Below are 16533 nucleotides of genomic sequence, written 5' to 3' on the forward strand. Positions count from 1 at the left end.
AAAGGAAAAAGGCATGCATTTTGTAAAATCTGCCATATCAGGTTTCTCTTAGGGGCAGGGCTAAAAATAAATGAATGAAAGGCAAAGCTGCTGGTCAACAGTTGCCTCAGTCAGTTGGTTTGGTTGTGTTTTGGTGTGACTAACCTTTTAAAACACCAAAGTCACAAAATAACACAAACAGAAGAACAGATCGAGGCAGCGGTGGACTTGCAGCTCCTGTATTCTGCGAGGTAAAATGACTGATTTTTCCTGTGGAATCAGGTTGGTTTGGAGAGAGAGCGATATTTGGCTTGTATAACGCCAGTTTCCCGTCAGAAAAAGCTGTCTGATGGCAAGATAGAGTGGTGATAATATTCTAAATGTAGTGTACACTCAAACTGATATAGATTTTTTTAAGTGGGTCTTTTTTAAGTGGCTGAAAGATTTTTTTTTTGCTGACCCTGGTGCCTTGAGCACCGCTACCTGAGTGCCATCTAGTTCTATTATATTGGAGAGGAGGCAGACATCTCTACAGCTGAAACCTCCAAAACTCTGCAACTCACACCAAAACTATCTAGATGCACTACAGGTAACAGGAAAAATCTATATAAAAATAAATGGGCGGAGTGAAAAAAAGATAAAAGGCTAAATTTTTAAATAATGAGATGTAAATAAATGTTCCCCTTTTCGTTAAATCACTTCAACTGTTTTGCAGCAGCAGGTGTTAGCTCAGCTCATACCAAAACAACAGATTTATTTTGGTACTTACAGTACACACACGGTTGATTTCCACACTCCGGAAACCCAGGTGTACACTCTCTTTTGCAGCAACACAAACATTTGCACTTCTCCTGCTCCTTTCCGTGCCTTTGCATCTGCCTACTGTATGTACTCTGCAGGCAGACAGACGCGCTTCCTCTAAACGGGCCCAAAATAGGGGTGCATGTGCTATTTTAGTGCTGTGGTTGGTGTAACCATCTCATCGCAGTTCCTCTTTTACAGTTGTTGACAGTGGAGGCTCCAGTAAGGCATGACGCGTCCTAGTTTCACTCTCTTTTAGTCTAATTAGTCCTTTATTTAGCCTGGTACACCCTGTGAGGTTAAAAATATCCTTTTCAAGAGGCTTTCCTAAGCAAGCAGAATCACAAAAAACTAAACTAGATTAAAGGGATAGTTTGGAGCATTTGAAGTAGAGCTTGTATGAGGTAGTGAGTGTACCTGCAGTGGAGGTGGTCAACATGTCGTTTTGGTCACATTAAAAGGACCCACCAAAAAAATATATATCGGTTTAAGTGTATGCTACATTTGGAATATTTTCACTGCTTTACTTTGGTGCCTGACAGCGTTTTTCTGCCAGGAAAACGCCGTTATACGAGTCAAATATCACTCTCTGCAAACCAGCCAAACTCAGAATATGTGAGTTTCTGGACTATCGCTGCCTCAATCTGTTAGTTTCTTTGTTATCGTGTGACTTTGGTGAATCCAAACTAACCTTTTAAAACACAAAAGTCACACAATAACGCAAACTAACTATCAGATTGAGGCAGAAATAGACCAGCAACTCATGAGGTAAAATTACTGTTTTTCCTGAATGGATCTGGTTGTTTTGGAGAGAGTAATATTTGGGTTATATAGCAGTGGTTTTTCGTTGGAAAAAGCTGTCAAACGGCAAGGTTCGGCAATGAAAATGTCTAAATATAGTGAAACCTTAAACTGATATTGATTTTTTTTTTTAGGTGGGCCTTTTTTAAAGTGGCTAAAATATGTTTTGTTGCTGACCCTCCTCCTCCTCTGTGGTTCTCAAAACAAGGGACATGCCAACTGCCCTCCACTGTCGGTATCAGACAGACTATGGATAAGTGACTCATACAGCCCCACTTCAAATAATCCAAACTATCCCTTTAACAACGTGTATCTGTAAAATGAGATCAAGAGCCACAGGAATCAGAATAAAGTTCAAGTAATTTACTGCCACAGCTTCGATTTCAAGCACATGCTTCATATTATAATCTAAAACAGTTTCAGCATGAAGAAAAGAAGGATTAGATCCAGTTTAGTGATGCAGTGATGAAGCTCGGGGTCACAGCCGTGCTGTCGTTTGCTTGTAACTGGACTGAAACGCTTGTTATATAAGATTGATGTCGTGTCAGGAGCTGCAGCAGATTGACGGCACACATTTTAAAAAACTTGATGTCCAACATGTTTTGCACTGGAATCTGGACGAGGCGACTGAGAACAAGTCCTGCCTCATTTGAACTCAGCGTTGGTTCTCTCTTGTACTGTAACCACAAGCCTCAAACACCCCGAAGCCTCCATTTTGTCTTCTTCCACCACATCTTGTGTAAAAAACCAGCTTTCACATTCAGTTAAAACTCTCCTCTTTGTCTCAATGAGTGAGCAGTGATTTATTTTAAATTGCTGAACCCTGCAGAGAATGAAGCTGCTGTTACAGCAACATATTTCATATCGCACGTTTAGTGGGTATTAGCACCAGAGCAGGGTCCAAAGAAAACAGGCATTTTATTATAGAAGCAGCTGGATGTTTCTCGTGTTGATGAGTCATCCCTTTTTTCCTGCTTTTTGTGAATATTTTCGTCAGGGTGGGAGAGCTCCGACTCAGACACAGAGGCTCATTGATGAGAGTGTTTGTTTGGCAGCGGGTATCCTAGCCACAAACCCACTCACACTTGCAAGACGGTTTGAATGTGTTTACTCATTTAGCTTCTCCTTCTTCTTCTTCTCTCAGTTCCGACAATAAAGACGGAGCCACATGACGACTACGACGCCCCTCTGGTGTGCAGCCAGCATGGCCCCGGCCTCTCTTTGCACCCAAAGCCATACTTCCCCCCTCAGGTCATGACCCCGATGATGACCTCTGACCTCAGGCCATGTGTGGTGGGCGGAGCTTACCCTGTCAGCCAGCAAAGATTGGCAGCCAAGCCCTCCTCCTCGCTGCCTTCCTCGTCTTCTCCGAGCACCAGCCCCAAACTGCACGACCTGTCGCCGCCGCCCTTCTCCAAGTGCCTCCCCGCCGGCCCCGCGGTCCAGCACCCGGGCCAACAGTCCCCGATCTCGCACGTCTCCATCATCCAGGAGACGCCCGGGCGCTACCAGCCGCCCAGCCTCTACCCGCCCAGCAGCTCCTCCTCCTCTCCGACCTCGCAGCCCTCCACCCCGACCGACGCCCCTTTCTCTCCGTCCCACTGCATGACACCAGCGCCGCCGGTTAGCGGCAGCACCAGCCCAGGAGCTCAGCAGCACCCCAAGGTCCCGGAGAGGGGGCGGGCCTCCCTTCAGGAGGACGGCAGCCCCCCAACGCTCGCTGTCAGCATTAAACAAGAACCGCAGGAGCTGGACCAGATGTACCTCGATGACGGTGAGTGAAAGTGTTTTTATAATTATACAAAATCAGGCCTAACTTTCTAATGCACTGCACGGAAAGAATTATAAAGTGAACAACCCGTCCAACCCCCTTAATCACTAAACAAAGAGGTTTTTATTAGCCTCCAGCACATAATGACCAAAATATATCTGCAGGTGCTGATAGGATTCCAGATCAATATCATATGACTCACCAATCACTTTGCCAGCAGCTGAAATGTTTGACCTTCGGAAGTCAATTTTGGAGATTTTGTTTTGGAGCAAATCTCCTCATCCTTTGTCATCTAAAGGAATAGTCCAAGGAAAACTCTTATTTTCTTTCTTGTTGGAGTTTTAGATTATGACGCTACCGCCAGCAGCTGGTTAGCTTAGCCTAGCATTAAGACTGGAAACGGGGAAGCTGCTAGCCTGGCTCTGACCAAAAGTAAGAAAATCCAAAAGCTCACAAATTAACATGTTGTATCTCGTTTGTTTGAAGTGTCTGGAAAGTTGACTTGAAATACAGTGGTAAAAATGCATATAATGTCAAAGTTGAGTGCCTCAATAAGCATCCACAAAAATCTATAAATAAATGAACATTCATAACTTTTAGAAATCCTAGTTAAAAAACAGCACATTTTGCTGTTTAGACAATTTCTCAATATGTTTTGATCAACATCTCCCTCAAGTGTAATGGCACTGAAGCTCAGTAATGTCATGCTGTGGATGAGGATTTTAACCACCTAAAACAATCAACAGCACTTTAAGTGTATGCTATTGCTGGACTTCCGAAGCCTCGGCCGGTTAGTTTGTTTCTGTTATCGTGTGCCTTTGGTGTTTTAACACATTAATTCAGATCCAACATTATTTGCTGCAGATAGAGGCAGCAGTAGACCATCAACTCCAACGTTCTGTGAGTCTGGTGTGATATAACAGCTTCGGTTCCCCGTTGTTGAGTCAGCGCCGACTCAAAGAGGCAGATTAAGCGGCAGCAGGGAGGCTTTGTTGCACTTGTTTGGTTGGATGACCGACATGGATCTTTTTTATGGTTATGATATGGTTTGTGGAATAAATTGCATAATTTTTGTAATACTGTCCAGGCATAATCACGCCCAACTCCCAACCCAATGTCATTCTTGAAGCAGGACAAACAAAGATTGCAACACATTCTGAGCAGCACACTGTAAAGGCAGAAAGATGCATAAGTTTTACTGCAACAGAATTCAGCACAGAGGTGTTTCTGTTGGGTAACATGCTGCCGTCCATATTGTGAAACTCTGATGTCACTGTTAGGCCACAGCAGGAGCAGTAGGAGTGATGACTGTGCCAAAATGTTTACTGTTGCAACTCTTACTTTACTTTAATAGAAGCTGAGAGAAGACCTGCATCTTTTTAGATTCTCTTCACAAATTCTCTGGTGCTTCTTTCCATCGCTGTTGGCCTCCTCCGTCGTCTAACTTTTGAGGTAATTAGCTCAAAGAAACCCGGTGGTCCGGTGTTTGATATATACGGCTGTAAACCCTGAACGAGACGAGCCTGCCTTAAGCTTGCTGATATAATAAATGCAGTTCTTGTGACCCCCTTTATTTATCTCAGAGGGAGCAGGGTTTTAGGAGCACAAACTTTATGATCTCACTGCTCTGGCCCTCTGCGCTCACCGCTGAGGTTCGGGGGCCGTGCGCTCTGTGCTGCGGTGATTTGAAATAAATTGGATAAATGATCTTCCTCGAGGCAAAAAGAAACAGTCCCTGGCTGTGTGTGCCGGTCCTGTGGAGAAAAAGAGTCTAGTAGATGAAGAAACACTAACCAGCAGCTATCAGCGGACGGAGCAGCGGGGCTTTGATCCGCCACCAGAGCCCCTGCTGGATCGTCTGGCCGAGCTTCCTGGCGATGGCGAGTGAGACGCTGTTGTTGCGCCGCAGACTGAAGGACTCAGACTGTTCCCGTGCCACTTCCTCTGAACAGTCTGGGTAAATACATTAACACTTGTTAACCCTGTCTGCGGGGATATTTGTCTGGCTAGAGCTAAAGATTTGCTTTGTGATCATGCTCTCGCTGGTGCCACCGCTGCTCGTGTCTCTTGAGGATTTTTCGTCTCAAACCAGGTGCAGTTAAAGTTTTTTAAAGTACGCCACCATAACCATAATGGATATTTCTGAGGAGCTGGGGCTCCAATTACACTTGTTTTCACTGGCAAATTGAAGGAAATTTTACTAAGCATTCCAAACTTAATGCGGCTTCTCACTTCATTAAAACCTTTGGCACAGTTTGATATGACTTGTTGTTTTATGGTCTCGCTCAGGTGTGGTGTTACTGTAATTTCATGTCGGCCATGCTCGTTAAAACTCCAACTACGACATCTGAGACTTTTAGAGAGCCGAGACAATGACTATCATTACCAACATTCAATGAAAAGAGGATCATGTGTGTTTGAAGGCTGTAATTTGAAGTATAATGATCTGTACATTATTGCCAGCAAGATTAATCATCTGCATTTATTTTTTTTTAAATGTGGTGCAATTTAATTTAATTTCAGAACAGTTTGACATAAATCATTTAAGGGAATCAATGCTTAACCACTTCATCCTGTCAAGTTGCCACAGTAAACTTCACTTTAAACGGATAGTTTGGGTTATTTGTGGGGTTGTATGAGGTACTCATCGATGGTGAATTACCTTCAGTATATGCCGGTCAATGCATCCTCAGCAAAATATATTTTAGCCACCTAAAAAAATGATATTTTCACCGCTTTACCTTGCTGTCAGACACCCTCGTCCAATGGGAAACTGGGATTATATAAACCAAATGTCACTCTCTCCTAACCAACCAGAATCCAGGTGAAATCAGCAATATTACCTTGCAGAACACAAAAGTTCACTACTCGATCTGTTTGTTTGTGTTACCGTGCGACTTCAGTGTTTTAAAAAGTTAGTTCAGATTCACCAAAGTCACACAAGTGGTGAAAATATTCTACAGTGTGCACTTAAACCAGGATCTGGCAACTTTTACTACCAAAGAAGCCATTTTTGGGCCCTCCTGAAAAAAACCAGTTCGAGCTGCAACTATTAAATTTTCTTTTTTTTTTTTTTTTTCTATTTTTGAATTGGCATCCATAGATAGTCTGAGGAGATTCAAGACCAGCCTCTGGAAAAAATTAAACATTTGTGTGGTGTAAAATTATTGATTTTCCCAAAGGTGTCTGGTGGATTTGGAGAGAGCGGTGTTTGGATTACATAACGGTAGTTTCCCTTCAGAAAAGGCTGTCTGGTGGTGAGGTTAAGTGGTGAAAATATTGTAAATAATGTCTACATTTGCACATGTGCACCTTTTTTAGGTGGTTAAAACACGTTTTGCTGCTGTCCCTGTCCACAGCAGCACATTGCTGAGCTTCTGCGCAGGTACTCCTCTATGCTTCTCCCCAAAATTCATCTACTGTAGGTAATAGAGTAGTACCTCAAACTTCACATAATCCCAGCTATCCCTTTAACACAGTCAGGTGTTTTTGATCTCCTATCTGAACTTTATTTTTGGCCTTTTGTCTGTAATGAGAGCTGATATCTGTTTGTTCAGCCCTCTCGTATTCATCAGGATCCCCCTCTGTTACAAATTCTTTCACACCATCCCTTGAGAGGTCACAAACATGTCTGCTCATGGAAAGTCTGAACCGTGTTGTCTGGCCCCGAGCCGGAGCTACAGTATGGGCTGCAGGGTGCACAGTTTAAACTCCACGGCTGCTGAGGCCGAGGGAGATGGAGGCCGGCCACGACGCCATAAAACTCGCTGACTGGCGAGGTTTGCATGCTTCCCTTTGGCTCGGAGAGAGTCTGGAAGAGGTGGCCAAAGCCATACGTTATAACTGCACAGTAGTGTGCCGAAGACGTTTGTCAGCGGTGAGGTAACATGAGCAAAACATGTGCATTTTGAAGAAAGATCGGAGCCAAATGGCATTACGAAATGCTTTTTTATGGCGTGTTGTGGCCTTGTTAGATGTCAGAGTAGCACAATTGATGACCAGAGACTTCAGATGATCATAAGAAAAGTATTTGAACTTGTGACTGCTATCAGAATGAAGACTCTGTCGAAACTGATTTTAACATAAACTCATTTGCTTCTTCAAATTATTTGCAGCCGCAGCTTGCAAAAAGACGCAGTATTTCTCAGTGGTTTGTATGATCGAAACATAAAGCATTTTCACCCAGACTTTCCAACTGTCGTCCCATTTGTAGCTCCAGTAAATTATCGACTATTCTGTCTATTAATTTAGATTTAGCACAGTACCTTTGGTGGAAATATATCATCGGTTTATCACATATTCATTAACATCCACATCTGCAATGCATTACTTGGCGCAGTTATAGTTACTGATGCATTGCTAAATACAGTGAGTGGCCAGAAGAGAAAAAAAACACCAGTATGATGTAATGCAATGCAACAAGCCCTGCAATTAAAACGCAACCTCACTTAAAAAGTTTAGTTTTTGTAGAGACCACTTTCCCTTTTCCTTTGCCACTTTAGGTGTTGGCGTGTTTACTCTGTGGTGGACTGAATTAAAAGTCACAGAAAAGTGTTTATAATATTTTGTCCATCTAATTTGAATATGCAGAGGAGCATGAATATTAGAGCAGTGTTTCCCAAACTTAGGGTTGGGTGAAAGTGAGCAAAAAGCATGGCTGACTGTTTCTTTGGCAAGTGTGCTCTCTCAGCAGAGCAGCCTCCCATAGCATAAACAACACAGGCGAGGTAAAACAGCACAAGAAGCAACAGAGTCCGTCATACGTTTTATCATACACTGGCAACATATTGTGACATCAATTTGCATGCAGATCAGGTTTCTATATGATAGGGTGCATATTATTTTAAGCTTCCATGGGTGCTGCCGTTGTTGTGTGACATCATACGGCTGCCTCTCCTTGATTTTAGCGCGTTTCGTTTACCTCAGAGGTCGAGAAAATAACGTCACACCAGAGCGGAGAGGCTGTGTGATTTAGAATAAATGACTTTTACTTGTAAAGTACTTATAAATTGTGGTGTTGGTACTTATTCTTAAGTGAAAGATCCGAGTACTTTGTTCGTGAATGTGTAAGCATCAAAACTGACAACAAAAATAGGTTGTTTTATTGTTCTGTGGTTTCCACTTTTCTGGTCTCTCACCGTATGAAAGAACATTGTCATTGTGGTAACATGTTGCTGGTGTTCCCTCTATTATTCTATTTTCTTACAAAAAGCCCTACAAAACGCTATTGTCCGGACATTTTCTTTTTAAATATTACCTGGGTTAAAACAAAAACTTGGCAGAGTGTGTGGTGAACTACAGAACCGCTCTGTGGGACTGACTTGCAGTAACCCAGTAGGAGCCTCATTATGTGGGCCAAGAACATCTCGTGGCTTGTGGCCTGGACTTTGACGTGGCAGTAAACGGGGAGGGGATCTGTGGTGTTTTCTGCCCCCCAGCCTTTTTTCTCTCATTGTCTCAGCCCTGGTCTCTTCAGCTGATTTATTCCCCGTGTTCAGAGAGGTTGTTTAATATCTCGCCTGCCGATCGGTTCCTCTGCAGTATTGTGTTATTACAGGCCGGTTCGCGTTGACGCGTTTCAGCCCTTAATGAGACAAACAGTGCTGTCCTGCTAATTGTTTGGGAGTTCCTCGTTTGTCAGGGGTTTCCTGGTCGCAGAGCCGGGCTGTATCAGTCAGCTCCAGCTGCTGTGGACCTCCATGGGACAGGAAACCAGTTCCTGGATTACTTCATATCAAACCCCACCTTCCTTCTGTTGAATAACTGAAATGTTTGAGATGAATTAACTCCCCAGCGTTGCAGTGCCTTGTCTTGAATTAATAACAATGCAATCAAACTTGTCTGTGGTTATAAGTCACTTTATTAAATGCATGATTTAATATAGACTACTACTGTTATATGAATGACAATAAATCATGTATATGCACCAGATTTTTTCCATTCAGCCTATATTGTTTCATAAGTTCTAATTCTTGGAACCAGCAGTTCAGAAAACATTCACACATGATCTTCCTCAGCAGTGTGCCGTGTTGTCGTGGATCGTAGATGTTCAAATTTCAACTTTTCTGAGCACTTTAAAGGGACAGTTTACACATTTTTGGAAGTGGGGTGTAACATGCTCATCCACAGTCTCTTTATTAACTACAGTAGATTGTAGGGACGCAGCGATACCACTTTTTTCAGACCAAGTACAAGTACTTACATTTGTGCACTTGCCGAATTTGAAGATCTAGATTTCCATTACAACTGAGTAAACTTCATCTCCTGATGAACATCACATGATAGGATGGAAACCTTGTAGTGACATTGTTTAATCAATAGAATTTACTACTTTTTCATCATATATATTTTAACATATATTTTATATAATAACAGTGAATTAACATCCTCTCTTTTAAGCTCATGTACAATGCAAAAAAGTTGTTTTTAGGGCTATAATATTGCAGATCAACCTGTCGGTTATTTTCTTTATAGTTGTTAGGTCTATAAAGTAACAGAAAATTGTGAGAATAAAAAACAAGATGACATCCTTGTCTTGTTTTGTCCACAACCCAAAGATGTTCGTTTTAATGTCATAGAGGAGTAAAAAAACTGAAATTAATTAATTTAAAGCTTGATTTTTTTTTTTTATTTCAATTTGAAAACCAGAGAAGCCAGAGTTTATTATCCTCCTGTCTGTGTTTGCTGATGTTAGCTCGTTTGAAGCGTCTCTACCACTCGACTCTCTCCTGAGCGAATCGATGTGACCAGAGAACACATGACACAGATGTCACACTGGTGCTGGGCCTATTTTTAGGGCTTTGTTGTAAACACACTTAGAGATCAATAGATTGACTTTTTTTTTTCAATTAGATCCTCCACATCAAATGTGACGGCACAATGAAAAGTGGGCCATGGCAACCGACGCATAAACAGTAAATGTTGTGGCCTCGCTGAGGCAAAAGATAAAGTTTTACTGCCAGGCCTTCCTTTGTTTTATGTCATAATAAACTACTGAATTCTGTCTTTTCACCATTTCATTATTTTGTGAAAGCTCTTCCACCACATGTGGCACATGATGGTGCATAAGGAAAATATCTGAACGCTGTAATTCACCCGTGATTTTGATCGTTACCGGACAGGTGATGACATGATGTGGAGGTCTGATGATGTCTTGATGTCCTGGATTTACAGCCGGCGTCCAGGCTCGATGTGCACGTTGAGAAGTCAGTGTAATAACTTCCCCTCGAGGCCTGAACTCAAAGATTATATCCTTCCACCTCCAGATGCGCAGAAGGTCAAAGCCAGATCAAATAGAGGAGAGGAGGTCAGTCAGTTCAGTCTGAGCCGGGAAGAGCACACATGGCAGCGGAGCGACACGCTGTAGCAGGGTGGAGAGATGAGGTTTGAGTGTTTATTTCTTCTGGTTCAAGTATGTCTTTTGGTAATATTGGTCATATTCTCACATTCACATGGCAGCACGCTGTCCTGATGATGAGCTATGTCAGAAAGCATCTTGCATTACCGTACACACAGAAAAGCAGACCATTGTGATCTGACTGTTACCATAACAGAGGACTGATGAAAGTGAAGCTGGAGTCTGAGAAGTTCGAGCTTCATTCAGTCAATTCAGGCCTCATTTAATTTTTCCACTCAAATTCAGATAACAGTATTGTACTTTTTACTCCACTACATTGATCTGGCAGCTGTGGTTAGTTTTTTCGGCTTATGCACGAGGCAAGCAACTGTTGGCCTCATTGTCATGTCTCAGCTGCCTGTGAGTTGTTGATGGGACTTTTCCACTCTAAACTTTTCAGATAGTTTCATTTACACAACCACTCAAATCCCAGAATTGTCCGATATTTCACTACAAATCAAATATTAGCGAAAAGTCCAAAATATTCAAAGAAGTCTGTATAGCAGAACTTTGCTTTTCCTTCCTACCTCTCCCATGACCCTTCAGATTTATCTGGAGAGGCCGGACCCCGAGGCTGGGGACTAAACCACAGAACTACTTACTATTAATGTAAAATATTTTCTATTCTTCACAGAGCAATTACTTTTGAGACTTTAAGCACATTTTGATTATAATACTTATATATTTTTACCTAAGTAAGATTTCAAATTAATGACTTTTACTTGCTTAATACTTATACATTGTAGTGTGGTACTTTTACTTGAGTTAAAGATATAGTACTTTGTTCTTTACTGTATTAACATACAGGTGCAGGAGTGTATATGTGAGAAAATCGACAGCAAAACCAGATTATTTTATTGAACTGAGGTCTCCATTTTTCCAGTGTTCTCTCTATTATTCTATTTTCTTATGAAATAAAACACTATTGCCTGGACATTTTGTCCAGAGGAGATTTCATTCTCACCACTGAACTCTAAATGAACATTGAATAGATTTGTTTACCATCAAAACCAGTGGCTTTGCATGTTTTTAGTCCATTACCCATAAAACACTAAAACAAATCGCAAGCTCTCAGACACTAATAAATCAAGGTACAAGACTGTGTACATACGCTTTTTACTGTACACAGTCCTGAATACAAAAGGTCAATACACCCTGAATTAAGGTCCTGTAAAACAATGTTATCTTAATCAGTTATTTCCGCAGACTTTGGAGAGCCACAGATTATTATGCAACTGTCTTCACAGACTGAGTATTACTCTTCATGGGGAGTAAATTGCCCTCCGTGTGTAAACTTGGTGGACTGCTCCTTTAAGAACAACGTGAATGATGAGTTTATCCTTTCGGCCCTCTGCTAAATCAAGACAAAGTGATTCAGAGCACCTGAATAAAAACGTCTCTGCTGTCTTGACGAGTATCTTCCACGCTGCCAAGTCCTTCTCTAAGTCATGGCGCTGTGAATCTCACCCCGTCTTAGGAGACGCGTAATGGCTTCAATGTGTCCATGTGTTTCTGTGACACGCTCATGTGAGATCGCTGCCGTGCTGCAGCTATCAAACCTCTCAAGAGATCTTCCTGTTCCTTTATTAATAGCAGTCAAGCCAAACACATTAACCTCATGTCTAGACGAGTGTAACATATCGCTCCGTGCTCCGTAACTGTAAACACATTCAGTCAGAACTGAAGTGATTTGTTGTTTTGGAGTCACGCTATTTTGAGTTCCTCCTCACTTACTTTTTTACTGCTTTAAGGGGATATTTCACTTTTTTTTTTTAAAGTGGATCTTATCTGTAGTCAGTGTTTTACCTGCAGTAGATGACAGAGAAGCAGCAGGATTACCAGTGTAGGAAGCTAACAGTGTACTGCCATGGACATGGTCAGCAGCAAAATGTATTTTAGCCACCTAAAATAATCAATATCAGTTTAAGTTTGGACAATATACAGAATATTTTCACCACTTTAGCTTGCTGACAGACAGCCTGTCTTACATAAGCCAGATATCCCTCTCTCCAAACCCACCAGACTCCATTAGCAAATTAAGTAATTTTAGCTCGCAGAACAGTTGTTGGTTGTTGGTTTACCGCTGCCTCGATCAGTTAGTTTGTTTGTGTTATTTTGTGACTTTGGTAAATCTGAACTTAACCCAGGGTTGGGTCATATCATGTAAATATTAACACAATAATAAAATCAAACTTTGAAATTATTCCACCTTATTTAAAAAAAAAATGGATGCAGCCCCAAAAATTTAAGTAAACAAAAATTTGTTTTTTTTTCTAGCAAATCAAATGCATTACTACGTAATCAAGTAATAACTGATAATGTAACTATAATGTAATTACATAATTTAAAATGTAATCTGGACTGATTATACTTACCTAGTTTTGTGTTCTGATTATGTAATCACAATTACATGTAATCTGTTACAACCCAACCTTGACTGACCCTTTAAAACACAGAAGATGCACAATATCACAAATTAAGTAACCGATCGAGGCAAAATTACTGATTTCATCAATGGAGCCTGGAGTGAGAGAGAGCGATATTTGGCTTATATAACAGGTGTTATATCAGAAAAAGTTGTCTGACGTCAAGGTACAGCAGTGAAAAGCTTTTAAATATAATGTACTTTTAGCTGATATATTTTTTTTAGGTGGCTAAAATATGTTTTGCTGCTCACCCTGTCCACAGCAGTACATTGCTCTGCTTCCTACAAAAAATAAAAAAAATCCAAACTATCACTTTAAGGTGATTATGACACATTTATGTTTTGTTTTGTTTTACCATGGCAGCCTCCTGCACACTTCCAAACAGAAGTTTTTTTTGTGTGTGTAAAGAATTGTTGTGAGGCACGTACACCCCGTCATCTTTTCATAATAGGAAGTGAGTGGTGTTTCTGGTGGAAGCGGCTGTGCCAGTGCTGGGTCACCGAGGGAAGGGCTGCTCTGCTGCCTGCGATGAAAATAAACGTTTAAAAAAACGCAATTCCATTGTGTGGAGGGGGGAATCTCAGGTTTCCAGGCTGCTTTTCCAGCGTCCAGTCAGTCAAAGGGAATTCCTCCCTCGGCCCGCTGGCTCGGCTTCTCGGGGGCCGGCTCCAAGGGTGTTCCCCTTCCCCTCGCACATTTCTCATCCGTGTGAGAGCTGAGAGAGGGGCCTGATCCTGAACCTGGAGGCTTAAAAAAAAAAGAAAAAAAAAGTGAGAAGCTGATTACATAGAGAGGAACAGTGCAGACTACCTCTTCAAAAGTAATAAACAAGTTCACAGATAAGAACGGCAAAAGCTGAAGAAAAATGAATCATCTCAGTCCCCTTTAGTGAGAGAAAAAATTAGTGATTTGTCCTTTTCTCTGTTATCAGTGCACTGATATCTATATATCATCCTGGTTTAGCTTCTTCTTTAGCTCTTGGTACATCCCTGCCTCCGTCAGCCAAAGAACACAGCTGATAAAAACAGATAAACAAGTGCACCTGGATCCTTTAGAGACAGCAGGAGGTTGCATCATCTCTCTTGATAAAAAAAAAAAAAAGGTCTGGGGATCTCAGATATAGAGTGATTCTATTAGGTTGACTCAGAGGAAATAACAGGTGCTGCAGGGCTCTGAGAATTGTACTCACGGTGGCTGAAAATAGCACCTTAAAGATGCACTAATGAATATTTTTATTTTAACAATGGAAAAAAGTATGTGTAATGTGGAAGATGTCACTCATAGCGATGAAGCGCCCAACTCTGCAGTTCCCCTCGCTCTCACTAATTTCATCAGTGTCATTTCCAGGAGCACCGGGCAGCTATTTTCAGCCTAAAAATCACTGATAAACCCACTGCCTCTCCGCTGCCAAATGGTAAACAGACACAGTTAGTGGCTAGTTGGAGAACATAGTGGAGCATTTTGCAGCTAAAGAGCCAGATGTTTCCCTGGCATCTGCTAGATGTGTACAATAGCAACTGTTTGCTAACATTTTTAGCCAAATCACCTTTGTAGTGTTAAGTCAGTGTTGCATTTACAAGTTGTTGCACTGCCAAGATATCAATTTATGCAAGTTCAAGGTAATTTAAAGCTTCTGAAAACAGGTTTCACCTAAACTTAGAGGTGCAGTAAGCATTTTTAGAGGAAATTGGTTGATTGTTGAGTCTTATTCCCGGGTCAAATAACGACACTTTGGATCGGCAGCCACCAACCACGGTCTAGATTTTTGAAAGCCTGAAAACCAAGGCAAGACTTGAAAAAGCTCAAGAAAGCTCAGAAAAGCTCTCTGCCAGAAGAGACTGTGGGGTTGGAGTTTGTTTGTTTTTTATTTTTAAAATGTTCCATTTTCTGTCACCATTTGGTTAAGTATAGGCAACAAAACAACTTGGTTAGGTTGGGTTAAAATAGACTGTTAACCACAGGTTACAAAGGCTTTCTGTCAGAAAGACTTTTGCCAGAAAGTTCTAAAGGTTAACTTCTTCCAAGTGCTTAATGTATCCAAAAGTCTTCAGAAACCAGGAAAAGATTTGATGTTCATGTCTGCATGAGCCAGTTCAGAAAATAGGTTTTCAAGGCTTTTATAGATATTACATGCAACATTATACTGTGCACGCCCACACTCAGCATGTTAGCTTTACTTCCCATGGAGGTCACAGAAGAAGCGTCTGACATACTGACCGTCCTTTTCTCTCTTTTTTCTTCTGCAGTCAATGAGATCATCAGGAACGACCTGTCAAGCATCTCCGTCCACAGCCATGCGTAGTTTCCCGTCACCACCAAAACTGACCCAGGAAACCAAAACAAAGGGAAACGCCAAACAAAATTTGACATTATGCTTTTCCATGCTTGGACTACAGCATGCAGGAAGCAGGAGAAGGAAATGCAAGGAGAACAAATGTAAATTTATTGTCCAGATGACCAGGGTCCAACGTGTGCCTTGTTTTTCATATTAAATGCCTTTACACAGAAATTATCCAAGGAATACATCACATGACTGACTTTTTTAAGACATGTAAATTGAGTATGTAGCAACCAAACCTGCCATCCCCAGCCTCAACGACAAAATACGCTTTTAGAGGACCAAAAATAGTTTTATACGTCTTTCTTGCTGCAGTTTGTAAATGTTTCAGTGCCTATGAGTTATGTAATTTGTATATACAGTATCTGTAGTGCTTCAGTTTGCATATCTGGCTTTACAGAGAGACAATTTGAGAAGAGAAGTGCCTTTTTGACTGGAAACAGAAAAATGTGGCCTGGGTTTGGCTTCACATGTTCAACTTCAAATTCTAAATTAAAGATTTAATGAATAATGGCTATTGTGGCCCCAAATTGCAATTATGGGATAAAAGACAGTGTAACAGTTGCACAAATAGATAACTGACCTCTCATAAGTCCCACCCCCTTTTTTCTCTGTCGTCCAATAACAGTTGAGCAGGCTTGGAACCTCAGTCAGCTTTAGGCCCTGCTGTTTTCTGTACTTATGCTATATGTTAGGCTTGTCTATGCTGAAAAGAAAACCAAAATGTGAAGATTAAAAGAGGTTGCTAAGTTAAATAATTTTATGCTAGCTGACTATATAGCTACATTTAGCTAGCATTTTGCTAACATTAGCTATCAGTTGTGGTCATGTCTAGAAAGGAAACCTTGATTTGCAAAACTCTAACGAGATTTGTTTCTTCATTGTGCACACTGTACAAAGTAATTAGCCTGTATATCTTAATTTTAGGGTGCTGTGCTTAAAATCTTTAGGTTTATGGACAAAAAAACAGCTTGGTGAAGGAAAGTTCATGGTTTGGGTTGAAATGATCACTCTTGCAAGA

General features: G+C 41.3%; 1 protein-coding gene across 1 annotated transcript in view; it reads left to right on the forward strand.

Annotated features, from left to right (window-relative positions):
* nfatc1 (nuclear factor of activated T cells 1) overlaps window positions 1–16296 on the forward strand; it is a 58240-nt gene extending 41944 nt beyond the window's left edge. Inside the window, exons 9-10 of the mRNA XM_084739367.1 lie at window positions 2726–3355; window positions 15421–16296. Coding sequence (XP_084595493.1) covers window positions 2726–3355; window positions 15421–15476 — 686 coding nt within the window. The 3' untranslated portion in view covers window positions 15477–16296. The remainder of the gene's footprint in view (window positions 1–2725; window positions 3356–15420) is intronic.
* The last annotated feature ends 237 nt before the right edge of the window (window positions 16297–16533 follow it).

This window comes from Lutjanus erythropterus, chromosome 16 (genome assembly GCF_056507025.1).
Source record: "Lutjanus erythropterus isolate fLutEry1 chromosome 16, fLutEry1.hap2, whole genome shotgun sequence".
In the NCBI taxonomy this organism is placed as follows: domain Eukaryota; kingdom Metazoa; phylum Chordata; class Actinopteri; order Lutjaniformes; family Lutjanidae; genus Lutjanus; species Lutjanus erythropterus.